The following is a 16995-nucleotide window of genomic DNA, read 5'->3' on the forward strand; positions in this document are numbered from 1 at the left end:
GATAGGCTGCTGGGGCTGGAGGCCAACGGCTGGGGGCACGAGGACACTACAAATTGGGGAGCCAAGGAGTGTCTGGGGGCTGCTGGTGCAGGAGGTGGTGACTCCCTGCGGGAGGAGAGCAGCAGAGATGGCGTCGATGGTAAGTGCTCCAGTGGTGCTGGGGTGAGCCGTGGCTGGGCCAGAGGTGTTGGGCACCGTGATGTGGGGCTGCCAGGCACCTCTATGGGGCGATGGCACAGGGACGATTCCTGCAGGCTGGCTGTGGCGGAAGGCAGAAGGGACGTGGGGGCAGCGGGACATGTTCCCCATGGCGTATATCCCCCTATGGGATGCGTACCCCTATGAGACATGCCTCAGGGAGGGATTGCGCGGCTGCCTGGAAGTAAATGGTGCGTGGGGTGATCAGAGCTGGATCTGGGCTATGCGAAGGCGCTGAAAGCCAAGCGCTGGGTCATGCGACACCTCTGTGGCCCCAGACAGCCCTCGCCTCCAGGAGAAACTCGATCTGGGGCAAACAGGTGCCCGCTCAGCACTGCTCCCTATAAGGGGAGTTGAGGAGAGTTCAAAAATAGTGTCGCGTGCCTGGGATGCCAAGGCAGCATGGCGGCCCCTGCGTCATGGACCCCCGGTGGGCGGCTGCATGGGGCTTGGGGCAGCTGAGCTGCAGGGCTGCCTGAGGCCTTGGCTCACTCAGGGAACAGCCACGTGCTGTAGAGCTGAGCTGGACAAAGGCTTTGCAGCTGTGCCGGGAGGCTGAGGCTTTGCACTGTGCCAGATACTGCTGCAGACACCTTTATGCTGCTGACCCTGGGCAGGGGCTGTGCTGGCAGGGCAGGGGTGCATGGGGCAGGAACTGACCCCTTCTCCCTGTGCCTTACAGACGGACCAGCAGGCGGAGGCCCGTGCCTTCCTCAGCGAGGAGATGATCGCTGGTGAGCAGGGAGAGCAGCGGGGCCCCATCCTGACCCACGCCATTGCCTGAGTCCCAGCACTGACCAGTCTTCCCTGCAGAGTTCAAAGCTGCCTTCGACATGTTTGATGCGGACGGTGGTGGGGACATCAGCACCAAGGAGTTGGGCACGGTGATGAGGATGCTGGGCCAGAACCCCACCAAGGAAGAGCTGGATGCCATCATCGAGGAGGTGGACGAGGACGGTGAGCAGCTTCCATGGGGGCGGTGGGTGGCTTGAGTGCACGGCCTGACCCGCATCGCGCTCCCTCCCCACAGGCAGCGGCACCATCGACTTCGAGGAGTTCCTGGTGATGATGGTGCGCCAGATGAAAGAGGACGCCAAGGGCAAGTCTGAGGAGGAGCTGGCCAACTGCTTCCGCATCTTCGACAGGTGAGGGGGGCAGTGCCTGCTGGCACCTGTCCTTGGTGGCGAGCAGGGCTGCATCCTGCCGTTACTCTCCCACAGGAACGCTGATGGGTTCATCGACATCGAGGAGCTGGGTGAGATTCTCAGGGCCACCGGGGAGCACGTCACCGAGGAGGATATAGAAGACCTCATGAAGGATTCAGACAAGAACAATGATGGCCGCATTGACTTCGATGGTGAGCGGCAGCCCTGACCCTGCAGCTTGCTCAGCCCCTTTGGGCTGCGTGTCTGGCACAGCTGGGTCTGATGGTGCCGCTTTCTTGCAGAGTTCCTGAAGATGATGGAGGGCGTGCAGTAAGGGATCAGACATTCCTCGGGCCGGCTGCGGCAGCCAGCCCTGCTCCTCTGCCCAGGAGTGGCCCCGCTGCAGCACCTGGCCTCGCTGCTCACCCGCTGGAGCCCTGCAGCAGCTTGTGCCCCTCGGCCGGCGGCTGAGCTTTTCCTTGACTCTGACAGATGTGGTTTATGGATGAGCCTCATTAAAAGGGGAAAGGCTGAGCTGCCAGTATGGGAGTGCCTGGGGGGGCTGTGGCACTGTGCCCCATGCAGGGGGACATGGGGGAGCGCGCAATGCCGTGCCATAGCCTGTACCAACCAGCCTGACCTGCGAGCGTGTGAGCAGCGGTTCCCATGGGCTGCTGGGTGGGCGCCAGCCAGCGCTGAGCTCAGAGTTTCCATCAGGAGCGCTCGCTTCCCACGACAGCAGCAGCAGGGAGCACAGCCCTGTCCTCCCATGGTCCCAGCAGGCAGCACTGCGAAGTTGCTTCTGCTCACTCTTGGCAGGATGTGTGACGACACTGGATTTTGGAAAGGGAAAGGGGGGAAAAGGGGGGAGAAGGGGGACAAGCATTGCTGCAGGGTTCTGATGGAAAGGATGGGGTATCCTATCAAATAAAGTAGGGGGGCTGCTGCCCCCCCCCCCCCAAGACAGCAGCCACCCCTCTGCACATGGATTAAGGCAATGCTGGAAAAGCCAGCCTGGTCTGTGCCAGCTCTCCCTGGGGACTTGCGTCTCTGTGCAGCCTCTGCAACTGGGGAGGAGCACAGCCACAGGGGCGCCAAGAGCAGAACATCTCAGGGCCAGGGCTCACAGGTCCAGGGAACACCAGTGCCTGTGGGAGCAACGGGACAGGCACTGTGCAGGACCCCGGCTCAGGACCCATCCCCATCCTGCAGAACCAGCGAGAAGCTGAGTCCTTATGGCACAGGATGGCACCAGGGCGAGGGGCTGCTTCCGGCTGCAGGGCACGGGGGGCGTGCATGGCCACCCAGGCTGCGCTCTGCAAGGCGGCGGCGGGGCACCGACAGCTGGTGCTGCAATTGGGGAGCAGCGCTGATGGCCCCCAGCTGCGCGAGGAGCGGCACAGGAGGAGCGCGGAGGTGCGGGAGCTCAGTGTCGGTAAGGGTCCATGCAGGGGGCAGAACAGGGACTGAGCAGAGGGGCTGCAGCACGCTCAGCATCTCCATCCTGCAGGGCTGCAGAGCGCACTGCTGGCGTGGCTGCGGCAGGCAGCGGGCCCTCAGGAGCGGCGAGAGCTGGAGCGGCTGTGGGTGCTCTTCCTTTCTGCCCTGGAGCTTTTCCTGCAGGACCTGTGCTGCGCCCACCACCTCTGCAGCATCTTCTCCCCAGGGGTGGGTGGTGTGACCCCACTGCGCACTGGGCTGGGGGGGTGGCGAGGTGGGGGTCCTGAGCTGCCCCCAGCCCCCCTATGCCTGGAGGAGGAGATGGAGCAGGTGAGGGCAATGCTGGTGGAGATGGAGAGCACGGCCAACATCCCACTATGGACAGTGGAATCCATGCATGCAGTGGGGCCAGGGGAGGGCACAGCCCCCATGTCCTGCAGGCCAGGGCCTGGCACCGAGTCTTGCTGCAGGGTGCTGTGAGCTGCGGGCAGGAAATGCAGGGCTGACTTGGCTCAGGAGGATGGGACCCCATGTGTCCGGAGAGCTCCTCCTGCAGGGCAGCAATAAAGCCCCACACTACCTGATGTGTATTTGCGTCCTTCCATCCCTCCCATCTATCCTGCAGTCCCCATAACACAGCATTGCAGGTAACCCAGCTGTGCAATGCGTGTAAGCAGATGGAAGAACCTATAGATGTGTATTTATTTATACATTAACCGTAGGTCGCACTCCAGAATTAAGTTAAAAACAGCCTATAATACAGAAAGGCGCAGCAGACAGGGGCAAGGGGGTGGTGTGGTGGGGGTCAGGTCTCCTGGCTCTTAGCCTGCTTGCTGTACATCTCCCGCAGGTACTTCTTGTAGGCTGTAGGGAAAGGAGATGGAGGCTGAGGTTGGAGCCAGGGCTGTGCCACCGCACAGCTCGAGGAGGATCCTCGGGACACTCACCAGCCTGGTTCTTCCACAGCTCTGCAGCATGCGTGTTCAACGGGCTGTCAATGTTGGGCTCTGGGGACAAGGGCAGGGTCAGGATGGGTCAGAGGTGTCCACGGCCCCCACGCCCAGCACACCCACCTGCCAGCAGGCTCTGGATGGACAGCAGGATGGTGCGCACGTCATACAGCGCCGACCACTTCTCCTTCAGGATGTCGAGGCAGATGTTGCCCTGAGCGTCCACGTTGGGGTGGTAACAGGGTGTGAGGAAGCGCACCGTGGGTGCGGTGTAGGGATATCCGCTGGGGAACTCCAGTGACAGTTTATAGCGCAGCTCCTCGTAGGCCTGCGGGCGGCAGTTAGCGGGGTGGGGGACCGGGGGGGGGGGGGAGGCGCGTCGTGCGGTGCCGCGCGGGGTCTCACCGTGCCCGCCGCGCCGTCGATGGTGCCGATCCAGCGGAAGAGGTTATCGGACTCGGGGAAGGCGGAGATGCCTTTGTCGCCGGACATCTGCGAGGCAGCGCCATCAGCGCCGGCCCGGCCCGCACCGCCCCTCTGCCCCCGGCCCCACTCACCATCAGCGCCACCAGCTCCTGCTGCAGCCTGCGGGGACAACGCGTTACGGGTCGCACCGGCACTCGCGGGCGGGGCAGCCTAACCGCCTCCGGCCCCCGGCCCGGCCTCACCTCTTCCCCACGGAGCCGCGGGCGGCCGTGGCTCCCGCCTCGGCCCCTTTGCGGGCGGCGGCGCTGCTCACGGAGGCGGGGTCGGTGTTCTGCGAGGCCATGGCGGTTCCGGGCCGCTCCCTCGTGCTCTCGCTCGGCGGCTTGCTAGGCTGGACTCTGCTCGGCTCGGCCCGCTCCCGGTGTGGCTCAGCTCCGATCCCGGGTCCCGGCCCCGCTTCCCCTGCCTTCCGTTCCGCCCCCGCTCCCGCACTCCGTTTGAATGTTTCAAACTCGCGACGCCTCCGCCAATCAGCGCGCACTTCCGCTCCCGCCAGCCAATCGGATACAGCCAAGAACGCGGCTGCTACGGAAACGGCGGGTGGACCCGGAAGAGGCTGGACAGCGCATGCGCGAAAGATCCCCGAGCCCCCCCCCCCCCCCTCCCCCCGGTCGCAGCGAGCCCTTAAAGGGACAGTCCCGTGTCCCGTGTCCCGTGTCCCGTCCCCCCCCCCCCCCCAGCAGGCGTGGAAACGGGTGCGAAGCAGTGGCTTTTATTGCGGGGCCGGATGCAGGTCTGCGGGCTCGGGATGGCCTTCGGGAGGACCCTCAGGAAGGGCCTCGGGGGGGATCTCAGGGGGCGGCGGTGGGTCCCCCCCATTGCGAAGCGTCTCCATGTACTTCTGCATCTTCTCCGTCATCCAGGCAGGTGGGACGAAGGGCTTCAGCTCCTCCAGCCGCAGGTCCACCGAGTCCCTGTGGGAGAGCGGGGTGAGTGCAGGTCACAGGCTCTTGGGGCAAGCGAGGCCTCACGGGGTCCCCAGCACGGGGATCCATCCGAGTGACCCCGCCGTTTGCAGGGCCCGGGGCCTCACCTGTAGTCATCGGTGGCCGCCAAGTCGCGGATGTCCTCTTCCAGCAGGAGGTAGGCCTGCAGCAAGGCGAGACACGCGCTGTGCTTCTGCTGGGGTCTGCGGTGCCCGCAAGGCAGCTCTACCACCCCATCCCTGCATTCCTGGCTCTTGCGCCTGCCCGAGCCCCGGGAGCAGCAAACGTCTCTTGGCCGAGGTGCCCGAGCCCTGCCTCTGCCTGTCCTGCCACGTGGCCCTGCCCGTGGCGTGCTGCCTGCCTCTCTGCTCCTCCGCCCCTGTCCGACCTGAGCGGGTTTCCGCACAGTTCTTGGGCTGCAGCGGGCACAAGCCCGGGCGTACTCACCATCTTGCCCCCAGTGGCCCTCATGTGCTGCTGCTCTGCCAGCCATTGCTTATCCTGCGGGTCGGCTGCGTACTGCAATAAAGCAGCAAGGACCTGGCTGAACACAGGACACAGACCTCCCACCTGGACCCCCCTCCTGTGGGGCACAGCCCATTCCAGTGCTCTGCTGCCAGCACCTCACCCCCGCGGCGCGGTGCTGGGGGCTCCCAGAGGGAGGGCTTAGCCCTGCCTGCTCTCCTCTCAAACAAAACCCTGACTCTAGGCAAAACCAGCACCTGAGATGCTGTGCTACCATTAACTTATGTTTTAGTGTGCTGGCCAGGTTGTGTGTACGTGTTCTAAGACAACAAATGGGATGTGGGGAGGAAAAACCAAGCGAGCCAAAGCACGCGCTCCCAGTTCCCATCACAAACTGCTTCTGAGCAAACCCCAAAGGAGGAGGCATCCTGCTGTGGTATCTGACCTTAAAGAGGTGGGGATGCTTGATGTAGAGTCGCCCTCTTGTTCCTCCCATCCCGAGAGCTCTGAAAAAAGAACACAAGGGGGTGTTACACTGGGACAGAAGGGCCCTGCAGCAGAACGGGGCACCTCCTCTCCTCCCAAGACCCCAGCCCTTCCTACTGCTTTCGAGGCAGAGAAGTGAAGTGATGGGAGGAGTCTTACGGGCTCCTGCCTGGGAGACACCACCCTCCATCAACAGGGCCATTCCTTACTTGTTTGCTCGAGATCCCAGCACAAAGGTTGTGGTTTCAGTCAGTCGGGATGGATCCCACTACAGAGCAATTGGAAAAGGGGCAACATTAGAAATGAAGCTGGTGCCAGCCAATGCTCCATGAGCCTCAGCTCTCTGATGGGGAACCTTAAGAACTGCCCCCTGATTTGGGAAGGAGGGAGGTAGCCACAAACCTCTGGATTGCCACAGAGGAAGGAAACTGCATCACTTTGGGCTGGTCTAAGCTGTTCCCCTTGTGGGAAACACTTGTGGGATCCTCCTGGCTATTACTAAGGCTCTCCCCATGTCTCCTAACAGCTGTACCACACCACAGAGCTACAGTGTCTGGAGGAAGCAAGCAAAGGCTTCCAGGCACTGTAAAGACTCAGCAGGGTAGGGCACAACTTAGGACTGTCCTGTGCTGCCGCTGCAGGCAGGGCTCTGCTTGCGGAAGGGAAGGGAGGAGAGGGTGAGCCCAGCAGCAGCAGCCAGCCAATACCTTTGGTCCATCCCTTCTCACAGGCTCAGAGACTTTGAGCTTCCACCTGAAGGGAAGGAAAGTGAAATGAGAATAGGTCCTAGAAAGATCAATGCAGACAGAAACCTCCCAGTGGCAGGAATCTGAGCTTGAACCCTTCCAGATCCACCCTCTCCCATTTTCCACCTTGCTCTGGACCCTCATCTCTACTGTGTTCCCCGCTACCATCTGTGTCACACACAGCTCACTGAATCATCCACCCGGTTCTGTGCATCCCGTGGCCCTGTTTAAAGCTGTTTCCTGGAAGGCTTTCACCTCCTGTGACTCAACCTCAGCCAAAACTTTCTTGCCTTCTGACATCTCTCCCTGCACCTCTCTTGTGCAGGGGGAAGGAGACCACAGGTTTTGGTGCCCCTTACTTGAGCCAGTTTTGCTTCCCGCTGCCCCCTGAAGCACAGGAAGCAGCTTGAGGCCAATACTCACGCAGACATGCCTGAGGCCCCACGATCATTTGACAGGCTCTGTCCTGGAGGCCGTCCCTTTCTCTGCATGGAAGAAATCCTTCAGTCATTCAGTAGTGCAGTTAGAGAGGACCCTTTTAATTATCTGTTCCCTCCTACAGAAGCAGCTATTTTTACCAGGAGCACAATACCAGCATGAGAGCAAGCAACTCTGAGCCTTCACAAAAGACATTCACACTTGCACATGCTCATACTGTGGTAATAACCAGGAGCAAGAAACAGGTCTCCCAAAAGCATAAAATCTCCCATGTGGAAAACCCTCCTACCTTTTTGGGAAGGGGGCTTCCTCGACGATTCAATTCCTCATCTATCAGTCGGGCACGCTGGAAGAGGAATGGTGGGAGGATGGAGAGGAGCCCTTCTCCCATCCCAGTCAGGCAGGACCCCATGCACACAGCCCACAGCTCTCATTTGCTGACTCGAGGCAGAGAGCACAAGGGCACAGAGAAACTCTGCAGCCACCCCATAGCAGTGTGAAGCACTCAGATGCTGTGCCCGTGGTCTGCATTGATCTGTAGGTTACTTTTTCCCACAAGACTAACATTTCCCGCTCCATCTCCTCACTTGCACAGTTAATGGATAATTCCAACCCAGTCATTCTATTCCTCCCAGCTATTACAAATAATTTAGTCTTCTGGGAACAATAACTTTTACCTTTGGTCCCATCTGCTCATGGGGCAACCTGGACACAACTTTTTTGCCATCAGAGAACAGCAGCTTGGCCTGCAAGAAGAAAAGGAAGGTTACCTGATTCTGGGCGGAAAGGGGGTCTGCCAGCAACCCCTGCTTCACCCTGTGACAGAGGATCTGTGTGCAAAGGCACCTGTGCTGATAGGAAAGCCCCAGGCCACGTGAAATGTATAAGCCACATCTAAGGATCAAACTCTTTGTTGACAGCTGGCCACTACAGACTCTAAAGATTTGGGTATATCTGCCCCCAAGCCTTGTCCCAGAAATAGTTTCAGAGCACTTTCACGTGTGCTTGTGCCCACCTGCTCCAGGCAGCTCCGACACGTCTCCTGGATGAGCTGCTCTGGGTCCACCTCCTCCCCAACGTTGTCACGCACATTGAGTGCTGCCTTCTGGAAAAACTGGGGAAGGAGCAGCAAGGTGTCAGCAGCCAGGTGAGCTCTGGCCTGGGTGCAACGCCCAGCTCCCCTGCTGCACCCAGAGCAGGGTGTCCAGAGCCGGGCCCTGGCTCCCAGTCCTCTGAGGCGCTGTGGCTGTGCCCTGTACAGCTCACCTTCATGTACTTATTGAAGACGCCCCGGATCTCCTCGTTGATGCTGGGTTGCAGCACGGCTCGCAACAGATCCATGGACACGACCGGGTCAGTGAAGCTGTGGGAGCAGACGGAGAGTCAGGCGAGGTGCTGGCACCGGCCCGGCAGCCCCACTTCGCTTCCCGCAGGCCCGGCCCGGCTCCATCCCTGTGCAGCCCGCTCCCGGGGTCCCAGCCCGCCCGTACCTGGTGGTCATCTGGGAGCGCCGGCCGCGCCGCTGCACCTGCCGATGCTTGATCATGATGTTCCATGGGCTCTGCGGGACACAGCCGTCAGCCCCGAGCCCGCCGCCCGCCCACTCGCCCGCGCCGCCGCCTCCCGCCCGCCTCACCGTGCCGCCCGGCTGCTCCTCGCCGCCGCCCGGACCCTCCTCGCCCGGCGGCCCGGACTGCTGCTCCCCGTCACGGGCGGCGCCCATCGCGCCCCGCTCCCGGCCCGCAGCGCCGCTCCCGGAAGCGCCGTGCTCATTACGTCATCGGAACGCGACCCGCGGCGCGCGCCGGAAGTGGCAGCGGCTTCCGGTGCGGGCTGCGGCCGGGGGCGGCTTCCGGCAGATGGGTCCGGCGGGGCGATCCTGCCCGCTTCCTGCCCGCCGCCGCTTCCTGCCGGCCTCCTCCTCGCCGTGCTCCCCGCGGCCCAGCGCTGAGTACCGAAGCCCGGTTTCTCACCCCGTGTTCCCACTCGAAGTGTGGAGGACGCACGGTGACTTCCCCAGGCCTTGCTTTGCCCCAGTAGTGCTGCACAGCAGCGGAGGTTTTTCTGTTGGAATGACAATTGTAGGTTTCTTTGGTAGGGAAATCTGTTGTGTTGGTACTTGGATGCTTTCAAGCCAGTTATAAAATAAAACTAAACGAACTGGAATTCGGAAGGATGGGGAGCATCGGGTGTCTGTGACAGTCTTCCATTGCAAAAACCCAAACCAGCGATGCTCTCAGCAGCAGCACACAAACAGCAGTGTGACACTGCCCTGCTGAGCTCCTGGGGCACAGCTCGTGCTGCTGGCTTTGACCAGACCGGCCTCCGTGTGCTGCTCCATCGCTGTGCTCCAGCGCCAGGGGCACGGAGTTGCTTCCTGTTCACTGTTCCTGCACTGTAGTAGAACAGCCAAGTATGGAGGTGCAAACTGGGGACTCAAATCTGTGCAGAGCAGGGCCTGTGAAATTCACCTTACCAAAATGCTTATTTCTGTACACAAACATGCTTGTAAAACATTTGACTTCCTCATTCTCTAAATTGTGACCAACATTTGGATCTACAGAAGTGTAAATGTGCTGTAGTGACAGCTCTGTTCCGAAGGAACCTGGGGTTGCAGCAGAGCAGTGTGGCAGTGCCCTTGGAACTGCACGGTGGTGCCCCTGGGAGCTCCCAGTGGCTCTGGGAGCTGTGCTGTGCTGCTCCTCGGGTCGTGCCCTGAATCACTGCCACGCGCACCAGCTGAATTCGTCCCGTGCCTTCGTCATTTTTGAGGTAGAAAGGAAGTAGATAGTAATCTGTGGTTAAAGACTAATGGAGATAATTGCACAGTTATCATCACCAGTGCCAGCAACACCTCTCCTGTGGGGTGTTTGGAGGACAACGTCAGTGCCACCTGCAGCAAGTGCACCGCTGGGTACCGGTGTCTGCTCTCACACCAGGCAGAGACCCACAAGAGACAGCACCCAACACCATGCAGAGCTGCTCTGCATGCTGGGGCTTGGAGGGCTCTGGACAGCACAGTGGGTGGCAGGGAACCATGGTGAGGTGGGTCCTGGGGGAGCTCTCACAGTGACACCACCGTGCTGAGATGTGGGGCACAGGGACTTCAGCGGATAGGGGCGGTTCACAGGGAAATAGCTCCAGAATTGAGTCATAGCCACGAGGAGTGGAAGAAACCTGTACTTCGAGCTCATTTCTTGCAGTAAGCCTTCTTCCCACGCAGGTTTGGTGGCATGCAGGCCCTGCACCTTCCCACTGCTGAGCACATGGCCCCCGTGCTGCCCATGTGTGGCTTTTGCCACCATTTGGATGAAGCTTTCTGGAGCAGGAGCTTTGCCTTCTGAGTTTTCAGAGTGGTGTGCACTTGCAGTGGTAGAGATGTTATTTGTGCAGGGCAAAGAGACACAAACATGGTGGCACACTGAATTCTTTGTTCACTCTCAGTACAAGCCCAGGACAGGGGCTGGCAGCGTGGAGCTGAGCTGCAGTGCCTGCCTTGGGCAGCTCTCCTCCACGTAGCACTGTAGTGCTCTGCGTTCTGTCTGACAGGAGACATTTATTCCCTCTGGTTTTAAAGTACACTGATATTCAACCCTGCATAAGTGGAGCTGAGCTCCTCCAGGGCGATGGAGGGAGGGTTATCCCCTCCCTGCAGCTCCTTCACAAGCTCGTGGAACTGGGAAAGTGCCCCCGGGGGTGAACGAAGCTCTTTGACGTCACGAGCGCCCATTAAGAGTTTATGGGCCGAGAAGCGGAGCAAAGGGAACCTCGAGGAGGGCTGACCGCAGTCCGGTGTTCCGGCGTCTCCTCCCGTCCCGCTGCTGCTGGTGTCCCACGGTGCACGCAGGACGTGGGAGGTGCCCGGGGCCGCCTCTCTCTTAAATCCCGGCGCTGCGCCGGGCGGGCAGGGTGGTGGCAGCATGAGGGCGGGCGGTTGGCTCCTGCTCGGGCTGCTGGCCCTCGGCGCCCCGCTGCACGCCGCGCCCGCTGCAGGTGAGCACGGCCCCGCGGCCAGGGCGGCGCTGCGAGGTCGGTGAGGCGCGCTGTGCGGATGGCTCTGCTTTGCTCTTTGTGTCTGAGCACTTTCTGTGTGTTCAGACCACCTAAGCTTCGGGTTCTGCACAACTCTAAATGCCATGCAAGTTCGGTTCAGAGCACCCCGGCTGCAGACGCTTCTCTTGCTTTCTGTTACTTCCTTCTGACGCTGCTTTTCCGGCGCTGTTGGCTGGGACCGGGGCTCCCCATACCCGGAGCTCTGGAGGATGCAGCCCGGCTCTGTCCGGATAGGGCTGGTGCCAAGGGGGTTCTTTGCCTCGAGGCTGAGCCCCGCTGAGGACAGAGCCCGCAGTGGCACCGGCACGCAGCCGCAGTGCTGGGGAGGTGCTTCCTTCACCCCGACCTGTGCCATGGACTATATGCACGTTCCAGCCATGCTCCCAGCAACCCCTCCGAGGCTTTCAGCCTGCGAGTGCATTTGCAAGAGGGGAAATTCCCATGAAAGAATCATTTTTCCTCCTTACTTTTCTTTTTCCCTCAAGAAAAATGGCCAACTTTCAAAGAAATGGAAATCACATTTCTTTCTGTATGAGCAGCAAGCTGATTTTAGAGCAGTGTTTAAAATTCTGCCCGTCTCCTCTTCCAGAGCACTCAGCTTGCAGCTCACTACAAGTTGGGCTGTTTGATGTTTAAGCTCAGACTAGCAGGCAGTAACTGCTCAGTGTCAGCCAGACGTGCTGCTGCTCTGCAAAGAGGCGCTGGGGCCGTTGCACTGCGATGAAAATGTGTCTCCAGAAATACCTTCATTATCTCCTAAGTGCTCTCCTTTAGAAACTTGAATTTCTTTAGGTCTCGGATAAGTAGTGACTTGAAGCCTTTCGGCTTGCCAGCTGTCAGTGGCTGTGATGCCTTCCTTCCTAATGTTTTGGTCCCATTCCATTTTAGAGAGGAGCTGTGAGGCAGGCAATGTATGTCAGCAGTGTGCTGTGCTATTTCTGTGTGTTTTCTTGCTATTGCTTAACAAAAAACCGTGTGCCCTTGCTTCACAACTATGCTCAGTGCCTTATTTATGCCCTGGTTAAATAATATGCGGCATCTTCATTTCATTTTGCTAAGAACTTGCTGCCGTGGGTGTTTCATCTTTCTCCATTTCCTCCATCAGGAAGGTGTAGCCCAGGGCTGCACGGAGCAGCAACCATACTCCCTGTGACCCAGCCGCCGGTGGCGGTGCCAGCAGACACCCGGTGCTGTCAGCACCACGGCGCCCAGAGCCCATCTGTGCAGCAGCAGCCGGGGGCAGAGCAGGGCAGTGCAGAGCAGCACCTGCATGAGGAGCGGCCGGCGGTGAAACCTGAGCCTGAGAGTGGAGAAGGGAGCAGGGAGAAGCCAACAGCGGGCAGCACACCTACAGCGAGGGAAAAGCAAGAGATCACAAAGAAACCCAGCGTGGGGAAGAAGCCAGGGTGTGAGGGGAAGGGTGGGGCGGGGGAAAAACCAAAGATAACGCCAGGAGCAATGGCAAAACCGGGGAGTGGAGGTGGGGGGAAATTGGAGAGTGGAGGGAAAACTGAGAGTGGGAAAAAGCCAGGGACTGGAGGAAAGCCAGAGAGTGCAGAGAAACCCGTGCTGGGGGAGAAGCCGGAGGTGGGGGGAAAACCAGAGGCTGGGGGGAAGCAGGAGAGTGGGGAGAAACCCGAGTCGGGAGAGAAACCGAAGTCCGAACATGGAGACGGTGAGGAGGGTGATGACAGTGATGACGACGATGATGACGATGACAGTGATGACGATGTTGATGAGAAAAAAAGGGATGAGGATGAGGAGGACGATGACCATGATTATTACTATGGCTACAATGATGACGAGGGCTATGATGATGACAATAATGGTGGTGGTAATGATGGCAGTGATGACTATGGTGGAAATGATGAGAATGACTATGGAGATGACGATGGATACGGTGACAGTGATGACTGAAGATTACAGTGGTGAAGATGGCAGCAATGCTGGCAGCAGTTGCCCCAGTGATGCTCGGTGACCAGCACTGCAGGGTGTGTGCAGGGCACAAGGTGTGAGGACAGCCCAGGGCAGGTGGGCACACGGAGCTGCCCCCAACCTCCCTTCACCTCATTCTGCCAGGGCCAGTCCTGAACACCAGCACTGTTTTGGGCAGGACCTTCTATTTCCTAATAAATCCCAAAGTGGGCCACTTGTTCAACTCTACAAGCTGTCCCTTGTCACAGTGCCTGGCATCTCCAAGCCATCTGGGAGCTTGCAATGGATGTACCATTCCCAGCTTCTTCCATAAACCCAGAGATGGCCCTGACACGTCACAGCCTGGGTGAGCAGCCTGGCGTGAGGGCTCCGGGCAGGACGTGTGTGCTGGCCTCAGAACCAGCTGGCTGCCATGGCACTTTTCTCCCACAGGGGCTGGGGGTACAACCAGGGTTCACCAGGAGACTGACACTGCAGGAACCAGCAGAGCTCATTGCAGATGGGCTTTAATAGTAAGGAAGAAGCACAGAGACCCCCATGCCCAGTTCTGAGCTGAGGGTAGAGGGGTGGATTTGGGGTGGGGGATGATGGGTGCTCGCTCTGCAGTCGATGGATGAGTCCATGTCCGGCTGCCCGGCTATCTGACACGAGGCTGCACAAGTGGGGTCCTTGGTCCAGGTCCAAACAGAGGCTAGGTGAACCCTGGGGAGGGATAGGAGCACCCTAAGCCTTTGGCACACTGGGCCATCCCCGAGTTTGCTGGCCATGGTGCAAGGGTGTTCTCTGCTGTAGGGACACAGCATCCCAGGCCCTCCCTGTAGCCCCGTCCCAAACTCACCTGCAGCCACCAGCCGGGCCCAGAGACAGCAGAGCCCCAGCAGCAGCAGCAGCGACAGCACCCGCATGATGCAGGGATGGCAGTGTTGGGGCCACGTCGAGTACAGGCAGGGCTTTAAATCCTCCCCAGGACAGGGGCTGGTGCCAATGACCGTGTCCCTGCCACAGCTTCGTCCAAGCGTGACCCTCACATCCAGGGGCTGGTGCTGCTGGACACAGCAGGCAGGGAGCATGGAGGTAGGGGATAGGGGGTGGCTGCTTTGCTTTGGGCCCTGAGTAACCCCAAGAACTGAGCTGTGCCATGATGTGCTGCAGCACCCAGCATGCCAGGGATGAGTATGGGGCCAGGTGGGCAGCGGGGCTGGGGACCCCACTTGGGGCTGGGCACTGCAGGGCAGGTGGAGGAGGCTCCTGGGCCAGGCGGTGTGGAGCAGCCCGTGGTGCCCTGGCAGCTCTCAGGGCATTGTTCTGCCACCAGGAACAATTGCTGGCTCCTGAGGGACGTCCTGTGACTGGACATGGTCCATAGCCTCGTTTTGCCCGAGCTTGGCTCTGTGGCTGGGGGCTGAGCTCAGCTGGTGGCCACCAGCACCTCACTCTGGGGTGCCGGCGGGTCCCAGTGCTGAGGATGGGGATTGGAAACGATGTGGGAAGCCAGGATGGGGGCCTGAGTGCCTGTCACACTGCCGGAGCTGCCTCTCACCTCCTACTCCATCCTCACCACAGTTCTGACTGTGCCTCAAGCCCTGTGACAGCTCAGGTCCCGGCTCTTCCCACTGAAGCCCCCCAGCACTGCAGCCATGCTGTCCCAGGAGCTGCTGCTCCGCCATATGCAGGACACAAAGTGTGGGCATGGCAGTGCTGGGGCTTCCCCTGCAGCACCAGGTGCTGGCAGCAGGATTGCTGTGTCAGGCTGTGCAGGCAGGCTGCTGGCACGTGCGTGTGTGCGTGTGCGATGCCAGCTGGGCACGTGTGTGAGCGTGCAAGCCACGCTCTGTAAGCACATACACGCATGTGCACAGCCCGAGCTGCTTATGTGCTGTGTGCCCAATGAACCGTGCACACACGTGTGCTGTCTGAGCTGCCTGCATGCACAACTGCACGTTTGCTGTGGGAAGGGGAGCAGCTGGGTGCAATGACACTGCTCCTCGCCCCTGCCCAGTGTGGGCTATGGGGACAGACCCTCCCCACTTGTGTCCTCCTCAGGGAGAGTCGGTGCTGATGGGTTCAGTGCGGGGCCAGCGGGCGTTGCTGCACTGCAGCACCCACTCTGCCCTTGGCTCTGCCCTGCCATGCCCAGGGTGGCACAGCCCTGTGGCCTGGTTCCTGCCACCCTGGGAGGTGCCACATTCCTGGGTGCTCTCTGAGCTGGCCCGATCGCTATTTCTGCTAAGGTGGAGGTCTGCCAGCACTGCTGTGAGTCAGGCCGAGTGTCCCCAGGGCAGGGCAGGATGGGGCTGTCCGTGCAGCTCTGCAGCTCTGGGCATTCCCCTGTGTGGTTCCCAACTTCTCCCTGCCCAGAGCCCCCCGGTGCTGTGAGCCCCAACGTCCCCCACTCGGCCCACTGGACAGAGGAGGCCATTCTGGAATATGATGTCGGTGGTTGTAATGACTGCCTGGGTAGGTAAGGTACTGCAGAGAGATAGTGGTGGAAAATTGTAGCCCTGTGGATTTTGGTTCTGTGGCCCTGCCCTCCTGCTGGGTGCTGGGCTGGAAGGTCCTGTGCAACTGGGGGATTTCTCAGATAGCCCAGGATAGTGGGAGAGGCGTGGGCTGAGCTGTAGTGGTGGGGAGGTGGGGGCCATCCCATCCCCAGCCTGTGCCACTTCTCTGGTATCCTGTGCCCAGACATTGCTGGGGGTCTCAGTCCTCTGAGATTTGGGGGAAAGCTGCAATGGGGCAGAGGCATGTGGGTGGCACCTCCCTCTGGACCTCACCTGGGTCCAACTTTCCTGCCTCTCCCCGCAGAGCTTTCCTCTTCCTTGACTTCCCCATGGGACAGTAATTACAACAGTAATTAGGAAGACAATTATTCCTGCTGAATGGGAAGAACTTAATCTGCTTCTCTCTGCCTCTGCTGGTTTCACCTCACGCACACCCACGTGCACCAGGTGCTGCTGGGTGCTGGGGTGTGTGCACCGCCCCAGGTCTGTCCTGTTGGTGTCTGCGCCAGGGCTGCAAGGAGCTGCAAGCAGGTGGGGGGCAGTGTCCCCATCCCAATTCCATCCCAATTTCCACCCCCTTCCCCATTCCCGTTCCCGTTCCCATTCCCATTCCTGTTCCCGTTCCCATTCCCGTTCCCATTCCCATTCCCACTCCCCTTCCCATCCCATCCCATCCCATCCCATCCCATCCCATCCCATCCCATCCCATCCCATCCCATCCCATTCCCCCTCCTCTCCCATTCCCCCTCCCCTCCCCATCCCACCACAGCCTCAGCATGCTGCTGGGCACCCTGAGGGCTGCACTAGGACATCCTTCCCGTCCTACCAGTCCCCCCAGCTTTAGGGCTGTGGCCGAGATGTCGCCGAGGAAGCCGGGCCCGCTGGGTGCGGCTCGTTACCCGCACGGCAGGAATTAGCAGTGCTGCGGCGCCAGCCCCATACCGTCCGCCCTGCCGACGCACCTTAAATCCCAGCCCACCACACCTGGGGCGCAGAGCCGGCAGCCGTGGGCACCATGGAGCAAGCCTGTCTCCTCCTCCTCCTCCTCCTCTTGCTCCCCATTTCTGCACGGTCAGTCCCGGCCCCACACGTGCCTGGAAGAGAGGAGCAGATGGGGACAGGTGAGTGTGTGGGGGCACTTCCTGAGGAGGGGATGCTCAGGGAGCCCAATTGGTGCAAGCAGCAGTGGGGCTGTGGGGGTGGGGGCTGTGAGGTCTGACCTATGA

The 16995-nt window shown here is 60.3% G+C and overlaps 6 protein-coding genes across 8 annotated transcripts in view; 3 read left to right on the top strand and 3 right to left on the bottom strand.

Annotated features, from left to right (window-relative positions):
* Window positions 1-7: 7 nt before the first annotated feature.
* TNNC2 (troponin C2, fast skeletal type) lies at window positions 8-1877 on the top strand. Of its 2 annotated transcripts, XM_052683657.1 has the most exons (6): window positions 8-139; window positions 881-932; window positions 1012-1155; window positions 1229-1343; window positions 1419-1555; window positions 1646-1877. In XM_052683657.1, the coding sequence occupies exons 1-6, from the start codon at window positions 128-130 to the stop codon at window positions 1675-1677; spliced, it is 492 nt and encodes a 163-aa protein (XP_052539617.1). In that variant the 5' UTR covers window positions 8-127; the 3' UTR covers window positions 1678-1877. The 2 variants fall into 2 exon arrangements, with proteins under 2 accessions (XP_052539617.1, XP_052539616.1); XM_052683656.1 differs by lacking the exon at window positions 8-139 and having other exon boundaries at window positions 827-932.
* Window positions 1878-1996: 119 nt separating this feature from the next.
* Window positions 1997-3367, top strand: LOC128080882 (regulator of G-protein signaling 9-binding protein-like). The gene is made up of 2 exons (XM_052683654.1): window positions 1997-2778; window positions 2854-3367. Exons 1-2 carry the CDS (start codon window positions 2589-2591, stop codon window positions 3261-3263), a joined length of 600 nt encoding a protein of 199 aa, XP_052539614.1. The 5' UTR covers window positions 1997-2588; the 3' UTR covers window positions 3264-3367.
* A 100-nt stretch (window positions 3368-3467) lies between these two features.
* On the bottom strand, window positions 3468-4750 carry UBE2C (ubiquitin conjugating enzyme E2 C). Its single transcript, XM_052683655.1, has 6 exons — window positions 4402-4750; window positions 4291-4318; window positions 4139-4225; window positions 3857-4061; window positions 3731-3790; window positions 3468-3647 (listed from the first exon to the last, which is right to left on the bottom strand). Exons 1-6 carry the CDS (start codon window positions 4500-4502, stop codon window positions 3589-3591), a joined length of 540 nt encoding a protein of 179 aa, XP_052539615.1. The 5' UTR covers window positions 4503-4750; the 3' UTR covers window positions 3468-3588.
* Window positions 4751-4915: 165 nt separating this feature from the next.
* On the bottom strand, window positions 4916-9058 carry DNTTIP1 (deoxynucleotidyltransferase terminal interacting protein 1). 2 transcript variants are annotated; one of them, XM_052684246.1, is made up of 13 exons: window positions 8917-9057; window positions 8771-8841; window positions 8547-8643; window positions 8296-8394; window positions 7958-8026; window positions 7570-7626; window positions 7266-7327; window positions 6804-6849; window positions 6306-6364; window positions 6056-6116; window positions 5593-5664; window positions 5253-5308; window positions 4916-5133 (listed from the first exon to the last, which is right to left on the bottom strand). In XM_052684246.1, the coding sequence occupies exons 1-13, from the start codon at window positions 9001-9003 to the stop codon at window positions 4932-4934; spliced, it is 1038 nt and encodes a 345-aa protein (XP_052540206.1). In that variant the 5' UTR covers window positions 9004-9057; the 3' UTR covers window positions 4916-4931. The 2 variants fall into 2 exon arrangements, with proteins under 2 accessions (XP_052540206.1, XP_052540207.1); XM_052684247.1 differs by lacking the exon at window positions 7570-7626 and having other exon boundaries at window positions 8917-9058.
* Window positions 5458-16995, bottom strand: part of TGM2 (transglutaminase 2) — a 136640-nt gene continuing 125102 nt past the window's right edge. Inside the window, exon 13 of the mRNA XM_052684244.1 lies at window positions 5458-5471. The gene's annotated coding sequence lies outside the window, so the exon portion shown is untranslated. The remainder of the gene's footprint in view (window positions 5472-16995) is intronic.
* On the top strand, window positions 9132-13476 carry LOC128081216 (sarcoplasmic reticulum histidine-rich calcium-binding protein-like). Its single transcript, XM_052684252.1, has 2 exons — window positions 9132-11273; window positions 12439-13476. Exons 1-2 carry the CDS (start codon window positions 11201-11203, stop codon window positions 13248-13250), a joined length of 885 nt encoding a protein of 294 aa, XP_052540212.1. The 5' UTR covers window positions 9132-11200; the 3' UTR covers window positions 13251-13476.

The sequence above is a fragment of the Tympanuchus pallidicinctus genome, unplaced genomic scaffold, assembly GCF_026119805.1.
Source record: "Tympanuchus pallidicinctus isolate F22 unplaced genomic scaffold, pur_lepc_1.0 scaffold20, whole genome shotgun sequence".
Lineage (NCBI taxonomy): Eukaryota > Metazoa > Chordata > Aves > Galliformes > Phasianidae > Tympanuchus > Tympanuchus pallidicinctus.